This window comes from Neomonachus schauinslandi, chromosome 7, assembly GCF_002201575.2.
Source record: "Neomonachus schauinslandi chromosome 7, ASM220157v2, whole genome shotgun sequence".
Classification (NCBI taxonomy): Eukaryota; Metazoa; Chordata; class Mammalia; order Carnivora; family Phocidae; genus Neomonachus; species Neomonachus schauinslandi.
The window spans coordinates 57,238,762-57,266,518 of NC_058409.1; the positions used below are offsets into that span (position 1 = coordinate 57,238,762).

Here is a 27,757-nt window from a genome sequence, read left to right on the forward strand (position 1 = left end):
CCTAGTTACTTCTTAAAATCTTTTTTTTTTTTTTTAATTTAAGATTTTATTTATTTGACAAAGAGAGAGACAGCGAGAGCAGGAACACAAGCAGGGGGAGTGGGAGAGGGAGAAGCAGGCCTCCTGCGGAGCAGGGAGCCCGATGCGGGGCTCAATCCCAGGACCCCGGGATCATGACCTGAGCTGAAGGCAGACGCTTAATGACTGAGCCACCCAGGCGCCCCACTTCTTAAAATCTTAAAAAAATGAAGTTTTTTTCAGTTTCATTCTTTTATACAGGAGCTCTACTGATGCAACAGCAAGGAAGTAGGGGAATAGGAAGTGCTCATCATAGACTTAAGATTACTTTTTTAATCTTTTAACCTCTTAGTGTGTCTGTGCCCTAGGACTATTTTAGACACTATATTTTTTAGTTCTAGAATGTCCTTTAGGGGTGCCTGGGTGGTCAGTCGGTTAAGCATCTGACTTTGGCCTAGGTCAAGATCTCGGGGCCATGAGATCAAGCCCCCAAGCACCCCCCCCACCCCCCGTGCTCACTTGCTCTCTCTCAAATAAATAAAATATTTTTAAAAAATTATTTCTCCTTTGAGACTTTTATTCTTCATGAGCAAATTGCATTCATTAGCATTTTATAATAATGGCTTTAAAATCTTTGCTAAATTGAGGGGCTCGTGGGTGGCTCAGTCAGTTGAGTGTCTGCCTTCAGCTCAGGTCATGATCCCAGGGCCTTGGGATCGAGCCCCACAGCGGGCTCCTTGCTCAGCAAAGAGCCTGCTTCTCTTGCTCCCTCTGCTCCTCCCCCTGCTTGTGTGTTCGTTCTCTCTATCAAATAAATTAAAATCGTTAAAAAAATTAGAATTAAAATCTGTGCGAAATCGAAAGTATCTCATCTTACAGTTCTCCATTTAATTGCTTTTTGAGCATTGTTTTGTTTTCCTATTTCTTTATAGGTCTGCTAAATTTGGATTGTATTCTGGACATTATAAATGGTACCTTGCAGAGCCTCTGTTGTGTGTTATATTCCTCCAGAGAATGTTGATTTTTTTTTTTAAATAGATTTGTTTTAGCAGATACTTAATTTAATTGGTTCAACTGCAGACTACTCATCGTTCACAGAAGCGCAGCTAAAATATTACATTTTTATCTTTAGCTGCTTTGCCCACAGCCTATCTTGTACGTACATAGTTCTGGTAATCAGCCTGAAATTTGAGTAGAGTTTATTTATTTATTTTTAATTTTTATTTGTTAGGGCGCACAGGGGGGGGGGGGGGGGGTGCAGAGCAGAGGGTGAGGCAGACTCCCTGCCGAGCACAGAGCCCAACTGGGGGCTCCATCCCAGGACCCTGACATCATGACCTGAGCCGAAGGCAGCCGCTTAAGACCAACTGAGCCACCCAGATGCCCCTTGAGTAGAGTTTATTACCAATTTGGGATTTCCTCCTTTGGCTTTCTCCGTTTCAGCGTTTACCCCCTTTTCTAGGTGCTGTGGTTGTCTTGAACTCTGTCCTCTGATTCTTCAAGCACCAAACTTTCTGTTTCAGCCAAACTTCTCTCCTCTGGCAGCCACTGGGGCCTCCCCTCAGGCCAAATGCTGTGAATAAAAACTCACTTACGGTTTTCCTATCTTCTAAGTATTGATGTTCTTTCCAGTTTTTATTTATTTCTGGTCACTTTACAGTGCCTTCAGGTAGTAGTGTTGTAATATTTTCCCAGGGTTTACAGTCACCATCAATGGGAGAATTGGTCTAAGAGGAACTATTCAGATGATACTGGATAGTGGAAATTCTCCATGTTAGCAGTGGAAGTTGGAATTACAATATTAACAGAATAACAAGTATTTATATAGTACTTCTTTGTCATAAAAACATTTTAGATTATCTGATCCATCATGATTGTTAATGATATAGTAGGCAAAAGACTAAGGCATAGGTGTTGCTACATTTAGTGGTAAGAATCTGGGCAGGAAGTGAATTTGGACTCTAAATTGAGTATAATATGTATAGTGCAACGTAACTAAAGCAAAAAGTTGGGGAGGAAGATAGTAGTGAAAACTTCAGGTATGGAATAAAAAGCGGAATTTTGTGCCTTTGAAATGAGACTGTCACAGTTTGTAATTTTTATTTTTTTAATTTTTATTTTCTAAAGATTTTATTTATTTATTTGAGAGAGAAGAGAGCGTGAGAGGGGGGAGGGTCAGAGGGAGAAGCAGACTCCCCGCTGAGCAGGGAGCCCGATGCGGGACTCGATCCCGGGACTCCAGGATCATGACCTGAGCCGAAGGCAGTCACTTAACCAACTGAGCCACCCAGATGCCCCAGTTTGTAATTTTTTAAAAACTTACTTAGTTTTAGTTATTTAGTTTCTGTTTATTTACCACACTGTAAGCTTCCTGAAGAGAACAACCATGTTTTTGTATGCCCAGCTTTTAGCCCAGTGCCTAACTTGTTAGATGTCCGTATTTGCTGAGGAATGAATGAAAACATACACAAACACATACACGAGTATCAAGGAGTGCAAGTAATAGTTATAAAAATCTATTATAGTCAGTCTTAAACTCTTTAGTATAGTTGAGGTTTTTATTAACCTAGATTTTGAGGGATGTGGTAAGTGGGAGTTGAAAGTTAATGTGGGAATGTTCCAAACTGGGAGGAGGAGGGGAGTGCCAAGAAGATTTGGGAAAATTAGTAAAATAATATTGTAAGAGTTAAGTACTTTGTATATTAGCAAAGAAAAAAATTTTTTATAAATACGGAGAAAGCTACAAGATACTTGGGAAAATATATTTAAGGATTTAAGTCTAGGCAGATAAATAGTATGGAGTCCCAGAAAATACACAGAACAGGAATAATATGATGAGAGCAGTTTGAAAGGGATGATTCAAGCAGGTCTTGAGTAGTAAGACATCTCAGCATGGAGGTAAATGATGAAAAGCATTCAGTGATTTTCATTCCTTCTGTGTTTCAGTATTCTAACATCCGAAGAGGATAAGGGAGGAAGTTAAAAGGCAGTATTTATAGGCTATTCTATTATAATCAGATTCTTTGTAATAAAATTTTCTTGTTCCATAGCTTTTGGATAAGCACAAGAATACAGAAAGCATGGTCGAGCTTCTGGACTTGTATCAGATGGAGGATGAAGCCTATAGCAGCCTTGCAGAAGCCACAACTGAACTATATCAGTATTTACTACAGCCATTCCGAGACATGAGAGAACTTGCCATGCTACGGAGACAACAGATCAAGGTATTTTTTTTTTTTTTTTTTTTTAAACCTTCATAGTTCCCTGCCTGTTTCAAAGTTCTCAGCCTGGCTGGCCATAGAGGAGCTTTATGCCCATAGAGGAGCTTTTTAAAAATGCAGATACCTGGTCCTTTCTCCCCAAAGATTCTGTTTTGGTCGATTAAGATTACATAGAGCCTGAGTATGTCAAAGGGCATTCTGTTGAGTAGGCAGGGATGAGAAGAGCCTAGAAAGGTAAGTTGTAGATGCATTGAGAAATCTACAGGGAGCAGGGAGCCTGATATGGGGCTTGATCCCAGGACCCCAGGATCATGACCTGACCCAAAGGCAGACCCTTAACGACCTGAGCCACCCAGGTGCCCCTATCTTAAGGGATCTTAAACAAAAAAAAACTGTTGAAAATAATATGTAAATTTAGGTACAAAGTTAATGTTAAAAATTCAGTTGCATTTTCTGTCTTTTAGAAATGAAAATTATAGAAACTTTAAAACACCATTATAAGTATCTCTGAACATGAACTGTTTAGAAATAAATTTTACAAAATATATGAAAGTTCTGTATACTGAAAATTATAAAACTTTGCTGAGAGACATTAAGTGTACCTTAAGAAATGGGGAGATCATGATAATAGTTTGGAAGACTCAGTAATGTTTAGATGTCCGTTTTCAGTTGATCTGTAGATTCAAATTAAAATTCTAGTGGGTTTTTTCCCCCCAGAAACTGATAAGCGAATTATAAATTTTTATGGAAAGGCAAAGGAGGGCTTTAACAATTTTGAAAAAGATAAAATTTGAAGTCAGGTAATAAGTCCTCCTTACTAAAAAACTAGAGAAATCCAGACATTGTACTATTGACCTAGGATAGAATTGTAAATCAACAGAATAGAATAGAATCCAGAAGTACATGCGTGGTTATATAGTAAGTTTTTCATGAAGGTGACAGAGCAGTTCAGTGGGAGAAAGAATAATTTTTCCAAGAAATGGTACCAGAACAACTGCATACCCACATTAAAAAAACTGATCTCATATGTGGTTGGCTGAAGAGCCAGTGGGGCAAAGCTACCATCTGTGGGATTATGACTGAATGCCTCTAAGTCAGAATCCTGCCCAGGCAGACCGATAAGGCAGCGCCACAGAGACTTGGTTGGCCTCGGATAGTGGGTCCCCCACCTCCCTGCCGGCGGGCCTCCACATGTCGTGACCGGGATCTGGTGTGGAGAGCCCCTGTCCCAGGAAAGGGGGTCGCCCCGTCGCCCGTGACGCAACGCACATTCGTGGGGAACCTGGTGCCAAACCCTTCGTAGACGACCTGCTTCTGGGTCGGGGTTTGTATGTAGCAGAGCAGCTCCCTTGCTGCGATCTATTGAAATTCAGCCTTTGACACAAGGGTTTGTTAAAAAACAAAGAATTTTTAAAAATTTTAAAAAAGAAAAATTAAGGGGAAAAAAACCAAAACCAAACCATGTACAAAAATTAACTTGAAATCCACCTTAGACCTCAACAGAATCTCGTGTTCTAAAACGTGCATAAGAGGGGCACCTGGCTGGCTCAGTAGGTTAAGTGTAGACCTCTTGATTTTGATTCGGGTCGTGAGATCGAGCCCTGTGTTGGCTCGGTGCTGGGTGTGGCGCCTGCTTAAGATCTTTACCTCTCCCCGCCACCACTCCCCCAGTTCTCTCTTAAAAAACAAAACAAAACGGAAAACTTATATAAGAAAACATAGGAAGTTTTCACAATTTTGGGAAAGAAAAGGTAAAGGTTTTTTAGACAGGATGCAGAAAACTTGAGCCATAAACTTTAAAAAATTTTTTTGATAAGTTGGACTTGACCAAAATTAAACACTTAATTTTTGAAAGATCATTAAGAAATAGAAGGCAAGCGCACAGACTGGGAAAAGAAATACTTCTAATACATCTGAAAAAGGAACTGTACAGCTCAGTAAGACAACCAAAAAAATTTAAAAATCAGCTAAATATTTATTTGTTTGTTTACTTAAAGGATTTTATTTATTTGTCAGAGAGTGAGAGAGTGCACAAGCAGGGGGAACAGCAGGCTGAGAGAGAAGCAGGCTCTGTGCTGAGCAAGGAGCGTGATGTGGGGCTCCATCCCAAGACCCTGGGATCGAGCCCCATATTAGGCTCCCTGCTCAGTGGGGAGCCTGTTTCTGCCCACCCCCCACCTGTGCTCTCTCTCCGTCAAATGAATTAAAAAAAAAAAAAAAATTGTGGTGCTCCCAAGGGCTGGTAAGGATATGGAGTAACTGGAATTCTCAGATATTCCTAGCATATTTCATAGTGGTGTAACCACTTTGGTAAACAGTTTGGCTGTTTCTTAAGGAGTTTTATATATATACATACCTTACTACTCAGCTATTCAAATCCTAGTTATTTATGAAAGAGAAATGAAAACATCTACTCCGAAGACTGATACACTAATACTCATGCCACCTTTCTTCCCAGTAGCCCCTAACTGGAACAGCCCCAATAACCATCAGTGGGTGAATGGATAAGCAAAATGTGGTAGTTCCGTATTACAGAATAAATACTCAGCAGTGCAAAGGAATTTACTCTTGATAGGCACGACAACATGGATAAATTTGAAATCTTGCTAAGTCAAAGAAGCCAAATACAAAAGTGTATATTCATGTGTGAAGGGATGGATGGCATGAGGAATCTTCTGGAGGTGATAAAAATGTTTTGTGTCTCGATTGTAGTGGTTGTTGCTTGGATGTATACAGCTGTTAAAACTCATCAAATTGAGCACTTTAAATGGATTAATTTATATATAAATTAAGCCTTAATAAAAGTTTACAAAAAAATATGCTGAACAAAAGGCAATAGACACAGTGTAAACTGTATGAATCCATTTATGTGAAATTCTGGAGATGATGGTTCTGATCTATATTGACAGAAAGCTTAGCACTTGTTGCCTGTGGTTAGGCAGTGGAGATTGACTAAGAGGGAACAGGTGTTACAGAATCCTTTGGGTGATTGATAGGCTCTAAATTTTGATTATAGTGGTTTTTACATGAATATATAAACTTGTCAAAATTCATCAAAGTTTACACTTACATCGGGAGCATTCTGTTGTATGTAAATTATAATTTAATAAGGGTGATTTAAAAAAAAAGTATCATGTAAAAGTTGATGTAGAGGCACACAAATTAGAGTGATCAACATTGCCTAAAGATACATGGAAAAAGAGGGATTATTGAGCACTTCACCATTGAAAGAATCAACAATTCAATAGGAAGTGGGTACATATGTCTGCACTGGAGATTGGAATACAGAATACTCCAGATACAGATAAAAACAGGAATGGTACAGTGAATAGGCATGTATGTGCTTGTGCTTTTAGTCAAAATGAATTATTGAATAAATTACCAAATCTTCACTCCTGCCTGGCACCATTGGTCAATGCTGGTAAATAGCATGGCTGGGATTGAAACACATGTCTGTTGGACTGCAAAGCTTGCTGTTTTAGTTATACTACAGGGTGTAAATTGTTTGGTATGTCTCGGGGTCTAAGGATTTGTAGGAAATGAGAGGAAAGGTGGTCCAGGGCTAGAACACTATAGCATCCTGTGGAGTTTGACCTGTACTCTAGATTCTTTAGAAAGAACTTAATTTCCAGTGCTTTTAACCTAGATATTAAAGCATGATAGAAAAGAAGTTAACTTGGTACCCTGAATGTATATTTGTATTATATATTATATAATATTTATAAAATATTCATATGCTTATGCTTAATATGTCTTGATATTTTACAAAATATATATTCACATTTTATAATATAGTTACTATATATTTTATATTAAGTATACTTTAGTCTTTTTTTTTAAGATTTATTTTTTTGACAGAGACACAGCGAGAGAGGGAACACAAGCAGGGGGAGTGGGAGAGGGAGAAGCAGGCCCCCCGTGGAGCAGGGAGCCCGATGTGGGACTCGATCCCAGGACCCTGGGATCATGACCTGAGCCGAAGGCAGACGCTTAACGAATGAACCACCCGGGAGCCCCAGTATAGTCTTAATTATATTTATATAAATGGTATTTAAAATTTTTTTTTTATTTTGTATTCTTTTTTATTTTATTATGTTAGTCACCATATGTTACCTCATTAGTAGCATTAGTATCACGTGGAACCTTGTTACAAATACAGATTCCTGGTCCTTACCTCAGATCTCTACTGAAACTCTAGGGAGAGGGGCTCAGCAATCTTTGTTTTAAAAAGCCTTCCAGGTGATTATGATACATACTTCAGTGTGAGAACCACAAGTTTAAAAGAACTTGAAACCACTAAGGGATGGAACACACTGAACTCAAAGTTACAGTCTGTCTGGGACTCAGTTTTTGCATCCACAGAGTGAGATTCAAACTAGGTGATTCTATCTAGATTTTTAAACCCAGCATATTAATGAGTCAGGGTTAGTACTGAGTTGGTACACTGATTTGTCTTTGTGTATTAGCTAAAAGCACTTCAAACACATTGGCCGACTTTTTTTTTAGTACTTGCTGAAAGAAATAAGCTAGAATCTAGAAGGCATCCTCAGCTCTTTTCTCCCCTTTGTAGCCAGGCACTTCATTTTGCCAATTATCTCCTCATTGTATCCTAAATGTGCTCTTCCACCCTTCCTCTCCCCAAGCAAATCTGTAGGTATCCTTGTGTGAGATAGAAAGATATACACTACCCAGCCCCTATTCCAGTGGACAAATTAGAAAAGGGCCTTCTTCTGGGCAGGTGCAGCTGTATACATGGCTTGGCAAAAGATGGGCTGCTTTTCAGTCTTCACACTCTGCCCCCTTGATGGGGCACTTTTGTGCAGGGTGGTTTTTACACTGTTGGATCACTGTATACTGTGGCATGCCAGCTGTGAACTCTGTAGTGCCATCAGTATACATTAAGGTACCTACCTCTTGGGGCGCCTGGGTGGCTCAGTTGTTAAGCGTCTGCCTTTGGCTCGGGTCCTGGGATCGAGCCCCGCATCGGGCTCCCTGCTCAGCGGAAAGCCTGCTTCTCCCTCTCCCACTCCCCCTGCTTGTGTTCCCTCTCGCTGTCTCTCTCTCTGTCAAATAAATAAATGAAATCTTAAAAAAAAAGGTACTTATCTCTTATCTGAGCTATTTTTTCTTTGGTTTCCTTGCCTTTAGATTTCTCTCACCATTTTTTTTTTTTTTTTTAAGATTGATTTATTTTTAGAGAGCATGCACAAGAGCAGTGGGGAGGGGCAGGAGGAGAGAATCTCAAGTGGACTCCCTAGTGGAGCCTGACGCGGGGCTTGATTTCATGACCCTGAAATCATGACCGGAGCCGAAATCAAGAGTCAGACCCGCAACCCACTGAGCCACCCAGGCACCCCAGATTTCTCTCATCTTTAAAAAAAATTTATCATTTCACACTTTTTCTCAAGAATACTGATTTACTTTGAATACAAAAAATGCATGAGTAGATATTTCCAAATCTGATCATGTCATTTTGTTAATCTTGGTCACCTTCAGGTGATTCCTGGGCGTGGAAAATTTGCGGCACTACTACATCAGTATATATACAAATTTATCTTAGCATCTCTTTCACATGAGAATTGGAGGTTTTGTTTTGCTGTATTTTTCTCTTCACCCACTAACCCAACAATAGACAGGAATAACACTTAAGTTTCTCATATAAAACCAGTATCCAAGGAAGTGATGTACTTCATAATAAGTAATTGATGCCAAGAAATTTGTATTTATACATTGGTCTCACTATAGCTACCTAAACTGACACATACTTTTTTCCATTTTAAAAACAGACACTGTTTTCTTTCTAGCCCTGAAATTGAAAACAGAGATGTCATTGTTTTTAAGCACATGATCCAGCTGACCAATGCTGTACATTTTCAGACTTGCCAAGTTAGGAAAAGAACTTAGTATCCTGGCTTAATGTCTTAGGTACAGTAAACTATATTAACATTTTTTTAAAAAGTTGGCTGCAGTATTAACTACTTTGTTTCAGAAGTCATTGAAACGGCATTTAAAAAGCATAGAGAGGTGTTTATGTTGCATATATTTGAATATACCTGTACAGTGAAGTAAAGATAATCCACAATGCAGAGTACTAACCACTATATGATCACGGCGAGCTACCGGGGACCTGTGAAGTAAAGATAATCCAACAACAAAGTACAAATTATCTTCAAATACCAGCAGATTTAAAAAAGTTTTTTTCTCTTTAAAAAGCCAGAATGTAAGTTTCCTTACTTCTGTACAGTGGTTAGCCATCCAAGTGAAAAAGATTTCTATTTAATGATCAGAGTTAAGATTTTTGAATTTTGAACACTGCTTGTTCTGTTTATTAAATTTCTGTTCCGTAGTTGTCTGTAGGGGTTTGATTGGAAAAGTAAACTGGTTATTTCAGTAGGGGAGATTTTAATACAAAGAATTGTTAACTTGGCTTAAAGTTGTTAACCAGATAGTTAAGACGGCAACTAAGATATCAGAGCTAACAATTGTAAAAACAGCCACCACTCCTGGACTGGTGGCACACAGGAAAGAGATGGTAATTGTTAATGCTTTAACATGGAGAATAGACTCTGTGTGGAGCTGAAGTCTGGGGAAGGCAACATAGCTCGTCAAGGGCTGGTATGTCTCAGGTCAAAGGAGAGACCTAGATGTCTGGGAATAGAGCAGGCTGGTGTTGGTTCCCCATGGGGGGAGGGTGGGCAGAAAGTGAGGCTAGTTCTGCTAAGGCTGACAAATTGAAAACTGGATTCTGTGAACTGCTTCAGGAAGGAACTGCGGATGCTGGGAGGAAGAGGTGAATCTGTGATGATGCTCATAGGAACAGCAAACAGGAAAGTCAAGTGATATACATAGGAAGAAGCAAATCTCTTCTCCCTCCTCCAGCCCTTTCTATTGGCAAAGCCTAAACGTGGTTCACAGAGCCCCAACTCTAGCATCACAAAGCATAAGGATGAACCTGGGAACTGATGGACAATAATTTACATATCTTTAGACTTTTTCAAAGTTAGGAAAAAAACCTAGTTATCTAGCTTATGGTTTTAGGTACAGTATACCAAGTCCTTGAAAGGGTATAAAGTTTAATCGTGTCATCAAAAAGAAGTTCTATCATAACGTGCTGAGTAAGAGTTTAAAATTTGGCTGCAGTGTTAAATTTACTAAATCTCTGGTCCACACTTATGAATATTAATTTTATACCTTTTAACTTGAGTGTTTAAAAATCGGTGGTAATCACAACAAAGCACAAACCTTGATGATTTTGTTAGATAGCAAACACATCTTCTGAGTCCTTCTATCTGAGCTGAAGTCTAAGTATGCCACTTATTGCTAAGAATCCCACAGTGGTTTCCTGGTGCCTCTCAAGCTAAGTATGATTTCAGTCTGACATTTTAAGGTCTCCTAATAGTGACCACAACCTCTTTTTCTAGTCTTATCTCCCATTGCCTTTATCTGTTTTACCTAAACTCTGCCATGCTGAACTGTTCTCTTAACACACTGAACCTAACTGCCTCTAGGCTAGCCTTTTGCTCAGGTCATTTCTTGCCTCCAGCCCGCCTTTTGGGTGGTTCTCTTTCCCCATATACTATATGTATCTGTCAAAATCATACCCTTCCTTTAGAGCCCTCTGCAGTTTTGAACCTCAATAAAGTATATCCTGATCTAAACAGCTAAATGAATTCTCTTCCTGCCAAACATTTCATTTACTTTAAGGGTCTTAAAATACCTTTATTCTTTTTTTTTTTTTAAGATTTATTCATTTGGGATAGAGAGAAAGAGAGCATGAGCAGGGAGAGAAGGAGAGGGAGAGGGAGAAGCAGCCTCCCCGCTGAGCCAGGAGCCCGACGTGGGGCCCGATCCCAGGACCCTGGGATCATGACCTGAGCCGAAGGCAGACGCTTAATGATCTGAGCCACCCAGGTGCCCCTTAGAATACATTTATTCTTTTTTTTTTTTTTTTAAAGATTTATTTATTTATTTGAGAGCGAGAATGAGAGCGAGTACATGAGAGGGGGGAGTGTCAGAGGGAGAAGCAGGCTCCTCGCTGAGCAGGGAGCCCGATGCGGGACTCGATCCTGGGACTCCAGGATCATGACCTGAGCTGAAGGCAGTCACTTAACCAACTGAGCCACCCAGGCGCCCTACATTTATTCTTTTTACACAGAGACACCCTTCACCATTTTTAATACCTGGATAAAGTTCTACTTGTTTTTTTTTTTTTGCTTTTTTTTTTCCTAAAGGTTTTATTTATTAGAGAGAGCATGGGCGGAGTGGGGGGGGGTAGGAAGTGGCAGAGGGAGAAGCAGACTCCCCACTGAGCAAGGAGCCCAAGGCCTGAGATCATGGCCTGAGCCAAAGGCAGACACTAAACCGATTGAGCCACCCAGGCGCCCCAAAATTCTACTTGTTCTTTCAGAATTTACTTACTCATCATTCCCATTAGAAATTTTCTTCCCAGACTTGGTACTGCAACCTCCATAGCTGGTGTTTCCCATAGTATTTTAGGAATACTCTATCTTTGATATATTTTCATACTCTATTTTAATTCTTATTTTGTTGTCTGTGTCTTCCACTAGGCTGAGTATCTTTCTATGCCTACTGCCTAGTACTGTACTGATGCTGAGAAAATGCTGTAATACATCATCATTTTGAGTGAATAATCGAATGTTAAGTGATTGTGTCAAACAGAGCTCTCATAGTTACTACGTAGCACAGCCAGGTCTCCTAATTTGAAGACAGATTTCTGCAGCACAGATATCTTTGCTTACCCCACCCTCCAATTAGATTGTAAGTTTCTTAGGAGGAGAATGTGTATCTTATGTTACATCCCCTGAAGCACCCAGTACAATGGGCTCTTTATTCAAATTATATAATTGAATGATTCCAAATATTAGCCATGGTAAAGTCTAAAAGGGAGAAAAAAAAACAACCATATCCAGTAGCATCATGTAAGTTTGACTCCTGCAGTATGTGACTGGAGATACAGTAATTGTCTTCTGAGAATTAATTCCAGTCTTGGTAAGTAGGGAATCTGATACCAAGAATCTAAGCTTCTCCTACTGACTTAATTGTCCTTACTTGGCACTATTTTTGTAGTCCCAGAAATGGAGCTCACGTAATTCTGTTTTCCAACTATTAAGGAAGACATTTAGGTTCTGATCATATCTCCACTTCCCCTCCCTCCCACACACACTGGAAAAAAAAGTAAGTCTCATAATTTTGCCTCTTGCTGGTCCTCCTATATGGAAACAGGAGCTCATTGTTTGCTTGACTAGAAACAGGAAACCTCTGGGATAATGTGTCTTCATCTTGTCTGGTTGGTACGGTTTGTGAACCAAAGAAGAGATAAAGCATTTTTGTGGTTCATGATTATAAAAGCAATACATACACAATAAAGAAGATTTGGAAAGTACAGATTTTAAACAGAAAAGAAAAATAATCACCCATAATCTAACAAAAGATGACCTCAGTAATACATTCTACATATTTTCTCCTTTTTTCTGGACATTATGTAGTTGAAATTATGTCTATGATTTGATCTGTCTTAATATTACAACATAATCATTTTCCTTTCTTACTGGAAACCTCGCAAACATTTTTGCATAGAATTGTATTTTATAGGTGTATCATCTGTAATATTCTCTATTGTTAGATATTTGTGAGACAGTTTTTCTTTTATTTTGAAAAACATTATAGTGAACATCTTTGGTTATTTTTCTTTGAAGGTATTTTCTTAAATAGGTAAGAAAATAGGTATTTAAGAAAAGAATATGGTATCATAAAATAATTGCCAGAAAAGGTTTTCATCAATTTATGGTTCTAACAGCAGTATATGAGTTTGTGCCTGTTTACCATGACCACAATAACCCTGGTTACTTTTTAAAAAAATATTTGCTTCGGGGCGCCTGGGTGGCTCAGTCGTTAAGCGTCTGCCTTCGGCTCAGGTCATGATCCCAGGGTCCTGGGATCGAGCCCCGCATCGGGCTCCCTGCTCCGCGGGAAGCCTGCTTCTTCCTCTCCCGCTCCCCCTGCTTGTGTTCCCTCTCTGGCTGTGTCTCTCTCTGTCAAATAAATAAAATCTTAAAAAAAAAAAAAATTTGCTTCATGAGTTTTTCTAAATGGTTTGTCATCCTACTATCTAAAAACAGCTATTTTGTGTCTTCTCCATTCTCCTGTACCAACCTTTTCTTATCTGGACTCTCTTTTCACAGGGGAAAATGGAGATCATCAAAGAGAAATTCCCCTCATGCTTCTACAAATCCAAAACTTGACTTTCTTTATGCCCACGGAAGAACTTTCCCTACATTTGCCAAGAGCAGATTCCCTACACCAGTACTCTGAATCCTGTTCCTTCCCATGTTGTTCTTAAGGACCTTTCTACTATAATTAGCCCCATTTTCCCCTGGCATCTTTATGTTTTCCCTTTGCTAGATACTGCTTATCACTTCTCAGCCTGTTCCATGGTCTCCCATTAAAATAAAAGAAAAAGCAAAAGGCTTATCCTTAAGCTTGTCCTCTCCTAGCACCACCCTTTTTTCCTCTATTCACTCAGATCTCTCAAGAGAGTATTTATTTATACACATGTCTACATCTCTCTCCTCATTAAAAACAGGTGCAGAGTGAATTTTTAATTTACTTTTTTAGGAAATATTTTAGATTGCCTATTTCATGCCAGGCAGTATGCTAATGAGAAGCAGAAAAATAAAAACCAAAAGAAAACAACAAACCACACACTCAAAAAAAGCCTGTGCATTCTCTGCCCTCATAGAACTTTCAGAGGGGGAAGCAGTTAATAGTTAAAGGTCACGAAATCTTATAAAGTATGATTTGGTAAGTGCTTTGAAGGAAAGTTATATGTGTTGCACTGAAGAGGTTATAATGGGAAGTTGGGAAGACTTCCATGATCTAGTAATTGAGCTGAGATCCGAAGATGTCATGGGAGTTAATAGGCAAAGGAAATTTGCTTATACTCCAGAATTAAGTTGTTGCTAAGTTCAGTGATCTTAATACTGTTAGATCTTTGGGTACTAGGTGTCATCCTACATCCAACAAGCAGTGTTGGACAGATTTTATTTCCTTTGAATCTTGCTCCTTATGTGATTCCACACTTGCCTGGTGTCCCCACTTCCTCTAGCTTTGTTTCTGTAGGCTGTTGACCCAGCTTCACAGTCAGAATTCCTTAGGGCTCAATCATGAGCCTTTTTCTCATGACTTCCTTAGATAACCTCTTTCACTCTGATGACTGTAAATGTCATCTGTATGTCAAGGCTACCTAAATTTATATCTCTAGCCATGAACTTTGCAAAATCAAACTTAATGTATATAAAATGAAATCCTTGATCCTCGCCCCTTTGAAACCAGCAATTCCTTCATTGTTTACTTTTTGAGGAGATGGCAGTTCTATATACAGATTTTTTTTTTTTTTAAGATTTTGTATATTTTTTTAAGTAATCTCTACACCTGATGCGGGGCTTGAACTTCCAACCCAGAGATGAAGAGTCTCATGCTCCATCAACTGAGCCAGCCAGGCACCCCCAGATTTTTTCTAGTCATTCTTTTTTATTAGGGAGTGCACACACACACAAGCAGGGGGAGGGGGAGAGGGAGAAGCAGATTCCCTGCTAAGCACGGAGCCCCATGTGAGACTCTATCCCAGGACCCTCAGATCATGACCTGAGCTGAAGTCAGATGCTTAACCTGCTGAGCCACCCAGGTTCCCCTCTAGTCATTCTTGATCCCTCCTTATGCCTTGCTATGGTCCATTCATAACACTGCTTATTATAAATTGCTCATTGTGTGCTCGGTTCTGTACTAAATGCTCTTGCATATATTTACCCCTCTATCTGGAAGCCTCTTCATTTGCTTAAGAAGCAGTATATTGTTTTTTCAAGATTAAAACCAAATATTATCTTCCTTTAGGTTACATTTCCTGGTGATTAAATTTTTTTTAAATACGGTAATGCAGTATTTTATTTATTCTCTTAATAACTAATACTCAGGAACTTTTATAATACTAATATAACTTAATCTAAAAGAATCAACTTAATTGTTTACATTTTAATATTGGGTACGAGAGAGAGTCAAAATAATTATAGTCAAAATTATTATATAAAAAATTATAGGAAATGCTCAGTGTTAGTCTACATACAATTTAGTTTTTGGCATAAAGTTATTTAGTTGCCAGGAAGAACATTTGGTTTACTTCACTAATAGGAATATCTCTTAATGCTGGGATGGCCTCTTCTTGGTATTTCTTCTGCTGTTGATTTTTAGCATAGTTATCTGTGATTGTATGAATGGAGTAAGAGTACGTAACCAATTACTATAGTGATGAAGAAGTAGACGGGCAATGCAACTGACCAGTATTTTTGAGGCCAATAGGTTAATCCTAAGGAGTTTAGCCAAGATTCAGGAATAAATGCCCACACAAGATACAGGATGAAGCCAAATTGAGAGCTTGAGAAAAGAACAAAGCCATAAATCGTTCTTTCTGGCAATGGCGACGGTGAGTTTTCCACCATTTTCCCTGTGGCTTTAGACAATCTTGGGTCCTCGAAGTGCCCACTCAGGCCCCTCCTGACAGCTCCGCCACTTCAGTGCCAAGTCCCCCGCGCAAGCCCCTTCTGGAAAACCTCCGCAGGGGTGAGAAAGGGCTCCTGGTGATTAAAATTTTATTTTGGGTTCAGGCTGTTCTTTTAATTTGTTTATTGTACCATTTAGGGAATAGAGCCTGTATTTCTAGTTCTGAAATTGTTTTACAGCTTTTTTGGTGGCTCATGATAGTTGATTAGTTTTTTTGAAATATGCCAGGGATGGGTTAATTCCTTTTTCTTTGTTTTTTTTTTTTTTTTTCATCATCCTAATAAGATGTTAACTTCTCATTTAATTTTTAGGCAGTCTTTTCTCACTATATGATAAAGCAGGATAGAGTGCACAAAGGGTCCATTGCTAGTCTTGCTGGATTTCACCTTTCTTCCATGTTAAACATACCTGTGTAGTGTTTTTATATTAATACTGTCACTTCTGTGAATTTTACTTTAGCATTCAGCTGGTACATCCCTGTCCATCATTTGATTTTCAACTCTCTTTTGTTCTATTTGTAACTCTTGCAAATAATATTTAATTTTTGTCTTTTACTTTTGTCCAGAGATCTTTAGTAGATAGACGGGCTGGTTTTTATAAATTACCAGTCTTAAAAATCTGAGTTTTCAATTATTTATGTCCAGTTATAAATAAGTATGTAGTGGCACAAATAATTCTTAACCTGAAAATATAATTATTATAAAGGAGGAAATATATTTCTTGTTATCTCAGCACCCAAAAGTAACATCTTAACATTTTGCTGTATGTCCTTTTTTTATACGTGAAGGAGGGGAAGGGTGAAAAAGTAGAGAGGAATGGGGAACAGATTTCTGTGTCAGATGTCTTTAATGTTACTGTTAATTTGTTTGTTTTGTAAATTAATAGCTTGTACTCTAGAGCAAGAGAAAATAAGTATTCTTTGTTTTAGCACAAGGCACAATGCCTGCCTGATAACTAAACATTCAGTAAATGTTTAAGGAATGAATGAAGAAAGAAAGAAATGGGCTTTTTAATTTTTCTTTTTTTCTGAAGATTTCCATGGAGAATGATTATCTGGGTCCCCGAAGAATTGAAAGTCTACAAAAAGAAGATGCTGATTGGCAGCGAAAAGCTCACATGGCTGTGCTGTCGATTCAGGATCTTACTGTCAAATATTTTGAAATAACAGCGAAAGCACAAAAAGGTAAGTTTCCTAGTAAAGTTATCCTTGTTAGATGTTTTTGAAAATGAGTGGTTTAAATATTTCATGTTTGCAGGAGTTCTGTGGAAGAATGTATAAAGACTACTCATAGTTCTAGTAGTTAAAAAAGATCACTATTAGCAAATTATAGTAGATCCTTTCAGTCTTTTCTGGGCATGTGTTTACACATACTCCACCTTTAAAAAATAGTAATTGGGTGTTAGTGTAGCATAATTCAGTTCTGACACTAACCCGTTACAGACCCCACAGCTTAAAGGCACAGTTCGCATTGAGACTGCCCACATTGAAGACACTACTTGGAAGTTTAGAGGGTCCCCAGGCCTTCTGCACTTCTCACCAACTGATGATAAATTTGGGGGTTCACACAGCCTTTTTAGGTTTGATCATTTGCTACAGTGACTCACAGAACTCAGGAAAGTACATACTTGGGATTACAATTTATAAATGATAAAAATCAAGACAAGCCAAATGAAGAGATTCATAGGGCAAGGTCTCTGAAGGTCCATTCCTTCCAACTTCCTTCCATAGATGGCCATGGAAATCCTTCAGTCGCAGTTTAAAATCACTGCTATTCATTATTTTCGTTATCTACCTGGCATTAACACAGTTTAGCATTCAGGTTATTCCTTCAGGAAATCCACATTTCCTTAAAAGTTGTATTGAAGCAGTTTATTCCTTCAGAATGCCAGTGTGCTAAAGGAGAATGCTCCCTTTGATTCTTTAGCATCATTTGACATCGTCATTAAAAAAATAAAAATAGGAGTTTGATAGGTGAAAACTAGTACCGTGTTTTTAAATTTTGCATTTCCTTGGTTATTACGGAGTACTTTTTGTTTTTTATGTAATAATTGGTATTTGCATATCCTTCCTTTCCAGTTATAATACCTTTTGCCTATTTTGGTATGGTGGATTTTTTTCTGTTGATGAATAAAAGCTCCTTATATTTGTTGATATTTTTATTATATTTATATTATAGTTATATTAACACTTGGACATCTGTTGCAAATATCTATTCCTAAATTTTAACTTTTATTGTATACAAATTTTACTTGTAAAAACTATGAGCTTTTAAGAATGATTTTTAAAAAATCTTTGAATTGTTACTTATATTTTCTAAAGTTAGTTTCTGTATTCCTCAGAATAGTTAAAACCTAGTAAAATTCTTTTATATACTTGGGTTTCTTTCTGGACTCTCTTTTCCAATGATAAGTCTTTTCTTATGCTTTGATTAATGATAATAGCTTCATAATGAAATTTATTACCTAGCTTATCAATTAACTCCTCCTCATTATTATTCAATAATTTTTTGGGTGTTTAGTCAGTTATTCTTCTAGAAGATAGTACTATAATCCTTTTTTAAAAATTACTTCTTCTCAAACTAATGTAGTTCTTTTTTTTTTTTTTTTTTTTTTTAAAGATTTGATTTATTTAGGGGCGCCTGGGTGGCTCAGTTGGTTAAGCAACTGCCTTCGGCTTAGGTCGTGATCCTGGAGTCCCGGGATCGAGTCCCACATCGGGCTCCCTGCTCAGCAGGGAGTCTGCTTCTCCCTCTCCATCTGACCCTCCCCCCTCTCATGCTCTCTCTCTCTATCTCATTCTCTCTCTCAAATAAATAAAATCTTAAAAAAAAAAGATTTTATTTATTAGAGAGAGACAGCGAGAGAGGGAACACAAGCAGGGGGAGTGGGAGAGGGAGAAGCAGGCTTCCTACCGAGCAGGGAGCCCAATGCGGGGCTCAGTCGCAGGACCCTGGGATCATGACCTGAGCTGAAGGCAGACGCTTAAGGACTGAGCCACCCAGGTGCCCCACAACAGTGGTTTTTAACTAAAGGTGATTGTGTCACACAAAAGAACATTTAACAGTCTCTGGAGACATTTTGGTTGTCCCAACTACTAAGAGGGTTACTAGTATCAGTAGAGGCCATGGATTATGTTAAACATCCTATGTTACATAGGACAAGCTACCCTACGACGAAGAATTTTCTGGCTGAGAATGTCTAAAGTGCTGAGTTTGAGAAGCTTTAGTCTTCTTAAAAAAAAAAAAAAAATGCATGGTCAATCATATCAGTAGATGCTGAAAAAGCATTTGACGAAATACAGCGTGCTGTGTGTGATGAAAACACTCAGGAAACTAGGAATAGAAAAGAACTTCTTTAAATTTGGAAAGGACATCTGCAAGAACTCTATAGCCAATATCACATTTAATGGTGGAAGACTGAATGCTTCCCCCCCCTAGAATGGGTAAAAAGTCTAGGATGTTTACTCTTAACCCCTCTTATTCAACATAATAAAATAAATCTTAGTTGTAATAAGGCAAGAAGAAGAAAGAAAAAGCTTATAGTTGGAAAGGAAAAAATAAATTGATTCCCATTTTAGATAATATTGTTTAGGTTGAAAATTGTATGGAATCTATTTTTAAAAACTTCCAACTACCAAGTGACTTTCTCAGGATAATAGGAAATATGGTCAGCAACCCAAAAATGAATCCTCTTTATATAAGCAATGAATAGTTGGAAATAGAAAATTTTTTAAAAATTCCATTTATAATAAGTCTGACAAAACACGTACAGGATTTGTAATGCTTACGATTAGATTAACAAGATGAAGAAACCACAAACCTAAGTAAATGGATAGACATGTTGTGTTCATGTATTGGAACGTCCAGCATAGTAATGATGTCTGTTCTCTCCAAAGTGATCTGTAGATTTAACACACTGCCTACCAAAAAGCAGGACTTTTTCCTATAAATGTAAGCAGGTTGATTCTAATTTTACATGGAAGGGCAAAGGAACTAAGATACCTAAAAAAAACAGTTTAGAAAAAAAGAAAAACAATCACGTTACCTGACTTTACAAATTATAGAGCCACTGTGGCATGGTATTATGGAAGGGATAGACATGTGAACCAATGGGATAGAATAGAGAATAAGAAATAAATTCACAATACATGGCCATTTACTCTGCAAATTAGCACTGGAAAAGATGTTCAAGACCATTGGTCATTAGTATGCACATTAAAACCACAGTGAGTTAGCAACATACGCCTATTAGAATGGCTGAAAGAGAAAAATACTAACAATATTAAGGGCAGACAAGGATGTAGAGTAACTAGAACCTTCCCTGTATTGCTGGTGGTAATGCAAAATTGTACAATCTCGTGAAAATGAATGCAATTTTTTTTTTTAAGATTTTATTTGAGGGAGATAGAGCAAGAGAGAGAGCACATGCAGAGGGCAGAGGGAGAGAGAGAGAGAGAAGCCGAATTTCTGAGCTGAGCAGGGAGCTCGACATGGGGCTTGATCCCAGGACTCTGGGATCATGACCCGAGCCAAAGGTAGACACTTAACTAACTGAGCCACCCAGCCGCCCCTGAATGCAATTTCTTATGTAAGTTAAAGATGTGCTTACCGTCTGACCTAGCAGTCCTACTTGAACATATTTGCCTTAGAGCATTATGACAATTTTAAAAAATAAATTAAAAAACAGTACGTTAAAATGTTAGTAATAGTTCCTTTTAACATTTAAAGATGTCTTTTCCTGGGCGCCTGGGTGGCTCAGTTGGTTAAGCAACTGCCTTCTGCTCAGGTCATGATCCTGGAGTCCCTGGATCGAGGCCGTCATTGGGCTCCCTGCTCGGCAGGGAGTCTGCTTCTCCCTCTGACCCTCCCCCCCATGTGCTTTCTCTCTCTCATTCTCTCTCTCTCAAATAAATAAATAAAATCTTTAAAAAAAAAAAGTCTTTTCCTACTGTAAACTATTTTTATGAAATAGTTTTCTGTAAATTATTTGGTTTAGAGTCTTTCTGTGCTTTCTAGGTGCATTCTTTAATGTTTTAAAAAAAGTTTGCATTATGATTAAAAATACATAACCATTATGGGGTGCCTGGGTGGTTCAGTCAGTTAAGCATCTGACTCTTCATTTGGGCCCAGGTCATGATCTCAGGTTCCTGGGATCGAGCCCCATGTTGGGCTCTTTGTTCAGTGGGAGTCTGTTTAAGATTCTCTCCCTCTCTTTCTGCCCCTCCCCTTGTTCTCTCTTTCTCAAATAAATAAATTTAGAAATATATAACCATTATAGAAAATTTAGAATATTAGAGGGGGGAAACCCTACATACATCTGTAATCCTACTGCCTATGCAGCCACTTTGTGTTTCTATCAATTTTTTTTTCTATTTATGGCTTATTACAGAATTGCCATGATTTTGTATATATTTTTTTATATGGTTCATAATTCTGGCTCTATACAATTTTGATGATTGCTCTTATTTTATACTTCTCCAATTTTAAGCAAAATATTTTTGTATATGACAGGCATCATTATAGGGTTCCAAATTCTTCATTAGAGTCACTGTAGACTTCTTTATATCTCACTTCTGGTGACTTTATCCTAGTAGGAAGCTTTTGAACCCAAACACAGAGATACTTGCTTGGCCGTTCAATTTTCCTTTATTTTCCTTTTCTGAGTATGTTTCCTTCCTCCCATGTCAGGGAAACAGAATGAACTCTCTGTGGCTTTATGCTGCTGATAGTAATAGCTCTCCTTTATGTTTCCAGCCAGAAGGTAACTTTCTGATTTCTTTTTTTAGAGGAAGAGTAAAAGACGCCCTTTTATTTTATTTTATTTTTTTCATTTACTGAGCCAGATGTAACAATTTTGATATATTACTGCTTAGCTTTTATTTTAAATATTTGATTATTTATTTTAGAGAGAGATAGGGAGGGAGGAAGGGAGTGAGCTCATGAGCAGGAAGGGCAGAGGAGAAGGAGAGAGAATCTCAAGCAGACTCTGTGCTGAGCACAGAGCTGGATATGGGGCTGGATCTCATGACCCTGAGTTCACTACCTGGGCTGAAACCAGGAGTTAGACGCTTAACTGCCCGTGCCACCCAGGTGCCCCTATTATTGCTTAGCTTTTTTTTTTTTCCTTTTCAGATTTTATTTATTTATTTGACACAGAGAGAGAGCACAAACAGGGGGAGCAGCAGGCAGAGAGAGAGGGAGAAGCAGCTCCCCACGGAGCAGGGAGCCCAATGTGAGGCTCAACCCCAGGACCCCGGGACCATGCCCTGAGCCGAAGGCAGACATTTAACTGACTGAACCACCCAGCCACCCCGATTGCTTAACTTTAAAAACATCTTAAATAGGCTCATTTCTGACAGGTATATATGTTAGCATATTAAACTTTTTAAAAAATAGATTGAACATGATATTTTTTTTTTTTTTTTTTTTTTTATTTTTTTATTTTTAAAGATTTTATTTATTTATTTGACAGAGAGAGACACAGCGAGAGAGGGAACACAAGCAGGGGGAATGGGAGAGGGAGAAGCAGGCTCCCCGCAGAGCAGGGAGCCCGATGCGGGACTCGATCCCAGGACCCTGGGTTCATGACCTGAGCTGAAGGCAGTCGCTTAACCAACTGAGCCACCCAGGCGCCCAGAACATGATATTTTTTGAACACCAGAACTATATTGCACTCAGATTTTTTTTACATATACAGATCATCATACATTATTATAGAGTTGTTACTCTGAAAATGTGAAAGGTCCCTTAGCAAGAATCTTTATTCTTGCCAGCAGAGGGAGAGAAGAATCTGTTTTAGAGATATCCCAAGGGTATTCCAAGTATTTTACATTCACAAACAATTTTCTGTGTCACTGTCGTATTTCTGAGCTGTTGGGGAAAATAATTCCACTTGAAGAGAGTAACAGTGAGATGTAAGAATATGTTCTAGCCAAGGTATTAGAAGACAAAGTATGGATTAGCTCTTGTGGTAGGTAACAACATGAGACTGAATTAGGACAGGAAGCTACTTCTGACAGTAAGGTGGAGAGCAAGAGAGTTGGTGCCATGGGAAGTGGAAGAGACACACGAAATAACTCTCATTATCTCATTTAATTTCCACAAAAGCTTTTGAACTAGATACTCTGTGTCATTTTTTCACAAGCAAGGGAATGGAGCCCCAGAACAATGACGTTTCTTGCCAAAAGTTACATGTCAGTTACAGGTGGAATTGGGAATTTAACTCTATTATTTCACTCCAAATCCTCTGATTTTTGTTTTCCTACATTGTACTACTATATTGATCTTATGGTTGCAGAAATACTATATATACAGTTTAAAAGATAGGTAGAACTTTAAAATGGCAAAGTCATTTGATATTTAACCAGTGAGTAGATTTTGTTAAAAAGCCTAAAATCAAGATTCAGAGCAAGATTATGCATTGAAAAATTACTTTTTATGTTAGCACTTGAAGGCCACAGAAAAACTGAAACCCAAAGAACCTATTTAACTATATTGAGAGGAGAATCTAAGTCAGCACAGTGCTTCATCTGTTATTATAGGAACTCAACAGATAGTTTTTAAAGTTTGTATAAATTGAGAAACAGTCAGTTTTTATAAAGAATACTGTTTTATAAAAACTATTTTTATATGGAAGTAACCACCAGAAACAAAAGTTGGTTGCATCTGGGCATTGAGATTAAGGGGTCGAGGAGAGCTGAGCCCGAGAAACTGCTCTTTTTCTTTAGCAGCCTGCCTGTACAGATTTAATTTTTAAGTATGTCCATGTATTATTGTAAAAAAAAAAAATTAAGATTTCACAAAACTCGGAGACAAAGATTTACTGAGATATACTTCATTGCAAAAGATGGTTAGGACATAATAGTAGTACAGAATTACCATTTACATATAGAAGATACTACTAGTGAACATGTAGTGACTTAAAGAGCCGGACTAGTTCAGTGCTAAACAGATAGCTATCTTTTTTGTGATGTGTGTGTCTGACCTGTTAAAGTGCTTGCGCATAATGATGGTTGGTTTAATTGTATAGGACCCAGGATCTCAGTGATAAGCTTCTTTAACTGGAAAAGATACTAGCTGTTTGATTGTCAAGAAGTATCTCTTGAAATAGGGCTCTGTTGTGGCAAATAAAAAGTTACTTTTTTCTTTTCCTTTTTGGGGCATGTGGGAGAGGGAGTTGGGTGTTTTCCCTGGGACTTGGTTGTAGTGCTCCAACTCTAACCTCAGAATAAGCTCCATGCTAACATCTAGGATTTTTTTCCCTTCATCAGATCATTATAGTATTTTTGGAGGAACTCAGAATGATAAGATTAACACATGGATTTAAATAAATAATTTCAAAGAATCTTGAATAGTTAGGACTCTCATTTCAATTAATGTACCCAAGAAAAAGTGTAACCCTTTATAAAGTATGTATAAAACCTTTGAGGGATGCCTGGGTGGCTCAGTTGGTTAAGCGTCTGCCTTCGGCTCAGATCATGATCTCAGGGTCCTGGGATCGAGCCCCACATTGGGCTCCTTGCTCAGCGGGGAATCTGCTCCCTCTCCCTCTGCCTGCCGCTCCCCCTGCTTGTGCTGTCTGTCAAATAAATAAGTAAAATCTTTTTTAAAAAATAAAAGTTTTAAAATCTGACAACTCAGTTTTTATCTTCACAAAGTTATTTCTGATGATTATTTAGGATTCTTATTGAAGATAATAGAATCTAAGATATGTTGAGTTATATTTTCGAGCTGCTAAGAGGTAATTTAAGGGAGTAGGATTTATTTGTTTATCATTATGTGTGTGGTCAGCGAGATCTAAAACTTTGAAATTCTTTAGTATCAAGTTGTCTTGTGTCTTAATGTCTCTACAAAATTATTATTAATAGCTGTGTATGATCGAATGAGAGCAGATCAGAAGAAATTTGGTAAAGCATCATGGGCAGCAGCTGCAGAACGTATGGAAAAACTCCAGTATGCAGTTTCTAAGGAGACTCTGCAGATGATGAGAGCGAAAGAGATCTGTTTGGAACAGAGGAAACATGCACTGAAAGAAGAGGTAACAAAAACCATCAAAAATATATATAAAATTTAAAAAGATGATGTGTGATTTGTTTTTTATCTTTGTACAAGACTGGCATTTTTCTGACACTGCAGGCTGTTGTTAATTTTGCATTGTTTCCGTGAGATGATAACAGTCATGATGGAGCCTGTCCTTGGAGTTGCCGGTAAGAGAGGAGGGAGAGACAGAGGAGGGGGAGAGAGAGGGGAGGGAGACGTTCGAGGTACTCTCGCAGCATCACAGGGTGGCTGTAGGCAGTAGTGCACTCTTATAAAGGAGGTTGACATTAGAATTTCCTTGTTGTCTTTAAACTGTTTTTGTACTATAAGGTTCATAGCTTTATTAAGAAAGTTTCAGTGCCCAGAGAAATACAGAAGAATCTTAAGGCCGTAGAATTTTGTTAGAAGTGATTCTATTATACTCAAACCATTACCTTTTGGAGCTTCCCTTTTTATTCCTACTGGAACATAAAACAGGAGAGATCCTCAGCAGAGGTCCAGTTTTCTTAAACCTCTTCATGAATACCCCTCCAAAAAAGAATAGTTTTAGAAATCCTTGAAGAGGGCGCCTGGGTGGCTTATTTGGTTAAGCGACTGCCTTCGGCTCAGGTCATGATCCTGGAGTCCCGGGATCGAGTCCCGCATCAGGCTCCCTGCTCAGCAGGGAGTCTGCTTCTCCCTCTCCCGCTCCCCCCTCTTGTGCTCTTTCTCTCTCTCACTCTCTCTCTCAAATAAATAAATAAAATCTTTAAAAAAAAAAAAGAAAGAAAGAAATCCTTGAAGAGGTTGCTGATAAACTTATGTAAAATATATCTAAAATGATCTTTTAAAAATTAACCATGTTTCGGGTGTCTGGATAGCTCAGTCAGTTGAGCATCCAGCTCTTGATTTTGGCTGGTTGTCTCGTGGTCATGGGATTGAGCACCACGTTGAGCTCAGTATGGAGTCTGCATGGAATTCTCCCTCCCGCCCCCCACTCATGTGTGCGTGCTCTCTCTCTCTCTGTCATAAATAAAATCTTAAAAAAAGGGGGGTGCTTGGGTGGCTCAGTCGTTAAGCGTCTGCCTTGGGCTCAGGTCATGATCCCAGGGTCCTGGGATCGAGCCCCACATCGGGCTCCCTGCTCCGCAGGAGGCCTGCTTCTCCCTCTCCCACTCCCCCTGCTTGTGTTCCCTCTCACACTGTGTCTCTCTCTGTCAAATAAATAAATAAAATCTTTAAAAAAAGAAAAACCTAACCACTTTTTTTCATGGTCATCCTGTTCTTCAATGGTTTTAGTATTCATACTCATACTGCCCAGTGCAACACGGAATATACCATTGATGCCCATGTCTTGGTGAAAATAGTGAAACCATTAGATGTATACTATTTTTCGTTTCCTCCAGGCCATTATTTTTTAAATGCTATTAAACATTTTATGTTTTATTATTAAATTGGGCCAGAACAGATTGCTTTTCATGAAAGGGTACTCAAATATCTACATTGGTCTTTTGCTGATAGTTTTCCTAAGTATTAGAAGCAGCAAATCTTCATGTTGTTCAGGGGTCTCAACTCTAGTTTTAAAAGTGAATGAAGATTAAAGCTGGTGTTAGGGATGAACCTAAAAGGGTGTTCTAGATTGCATATAGTAGGACTTTATGGTTTAGGCACAATTATTCAGTTTGTGCCTTTTGTACCAAGAGTTAAAAAATATTTCAGAGATGAGGGCGCCTGGGTGGCTCCGTTGGTTAAGCGACTGCCTTCGGCTCAGGTCATGATCCCGGAGTCCCACATCGGGCTCCCTGCTTGGCAGGGAGCCTGCTTCTCCCTCTGACCCTCCCCCCTTTCATGTGCTCTCTCTCATTCTCTCTCACACAAATAAATAAATAAAATCTTTAAAAAAAAAAAAAAAATATTTCAGAGATGAAAAATATTTGAATCATTATATAAATTTTGGATTGTTTCCCCTTGTTTTCATTTGAGAAAGTTAACAGTTTATTGTATCATTATTTTATTAAGGCATTTTTGAAAAAATAAAGTCACTTTTTTGGGCTGACACAGTATGCACGAAATATTTCTTTTTTCTTTTTCTTTTTCTTTTCTTTTTTTTTTTTAAAGATTTTATTTATTTGACAGAGAGCAGGAGAGCACAAGCAGTGAGAGCGGCAGAAGGGAGAGGGAGAAGCAGGCCCCCTGCCCAGCAGGGAGCCCGATGTGGGGCTCGATCCCAGGACCCTGGGATCATGACCTGAGCCGAAGGCAGTCGCTTAACCAACTGAGCCACCCAGGCACCCTGCATGAAATATTTCCAAAACCAGACTACTTCATTTCCTCTTACTAGATCTTCTTAAATCTTCCTTGCTGTTAAAGCCTCAGTTCTTCAAGATACTCCAGGCTCAAAACTTTAACTCTTTCATTTTTCAGCTTTTTCTGCCTTTTGGAATCCTCCCCAATTCACATGTCCCTCCTCAGTTACTTATTCAACAAACATTTATTAAGTGGGTTGTTTTTTGTTTGTTTGTTTTTGCCAACAGTTTTAACGGGTGATTGAGATAAAGAAAGACATGATTAATACCCCTTGTCTCACTATCTCCCTCCAACACTTTTTAAAGCCTAAATAAGATGCAGCCACAGTGTTTAGAGTTCTTTGTGGTGGGGCAAGACGTGTACAGTGTGAAAATAAGCTGTGAGATAAGCAGCTATCATTATATACAAGGTGGACCATTGCAGGAGTACTCAGCTTTGTCCTAGGTAAAGAGAACTATATGTTCCAGGAGCCCCAGGGGCAGGGAGGAAGAGTCAGCCTAGTTTTCTGGACCAAGAGTCCTGAGAGATGAGGTTGAAAAAGTAAGCAAAATTTGGGGCTGGCCTTCTGCATCCTACCAAGGAGTTTGAATTTCGCCCTAAAAGCAGTATGGAGCCACTCTA

The 27,757-nt window shown here is 38.5% G+C and overlaps 1 protein-coding gene and 1 pseudogene across 2 annotated transcripts in view; one reads left to right on the forward strand and one right to left on the reverse strand.

The window, feature by feature from the left end:
• JMY (junction mediating and regulatory protein, p53 cofactor) overlaps nt 1-27,757 on the forward strand; it is a 94,447-nt gene that overhangs the window by 33,600 nt on the left and 33,090 nt on the right. For both annotated transcript variants that reach the window (XM_044916709.1, XM_044916710.1), the window contains exons 2-4: nt 3,069-3,242; nt 16,845-16,995; nt 24,679-24,848. In XM_044916709.1, coding sequence (XP_044772644.1) covers nt 3,069-3,242; nt 16,845-16,995; nt 24,679-24,848 — 495 coding nt within the window. The remainder of the gene's footprint in view (nt 1-3,068; nt 3,243-16,844; nt 16,996-24,678; nt 24,849-27,757) is intronic.
• On the reverse strand, nt 15,382-15,751 carry LOC110589309 (annotated as a pseudogene).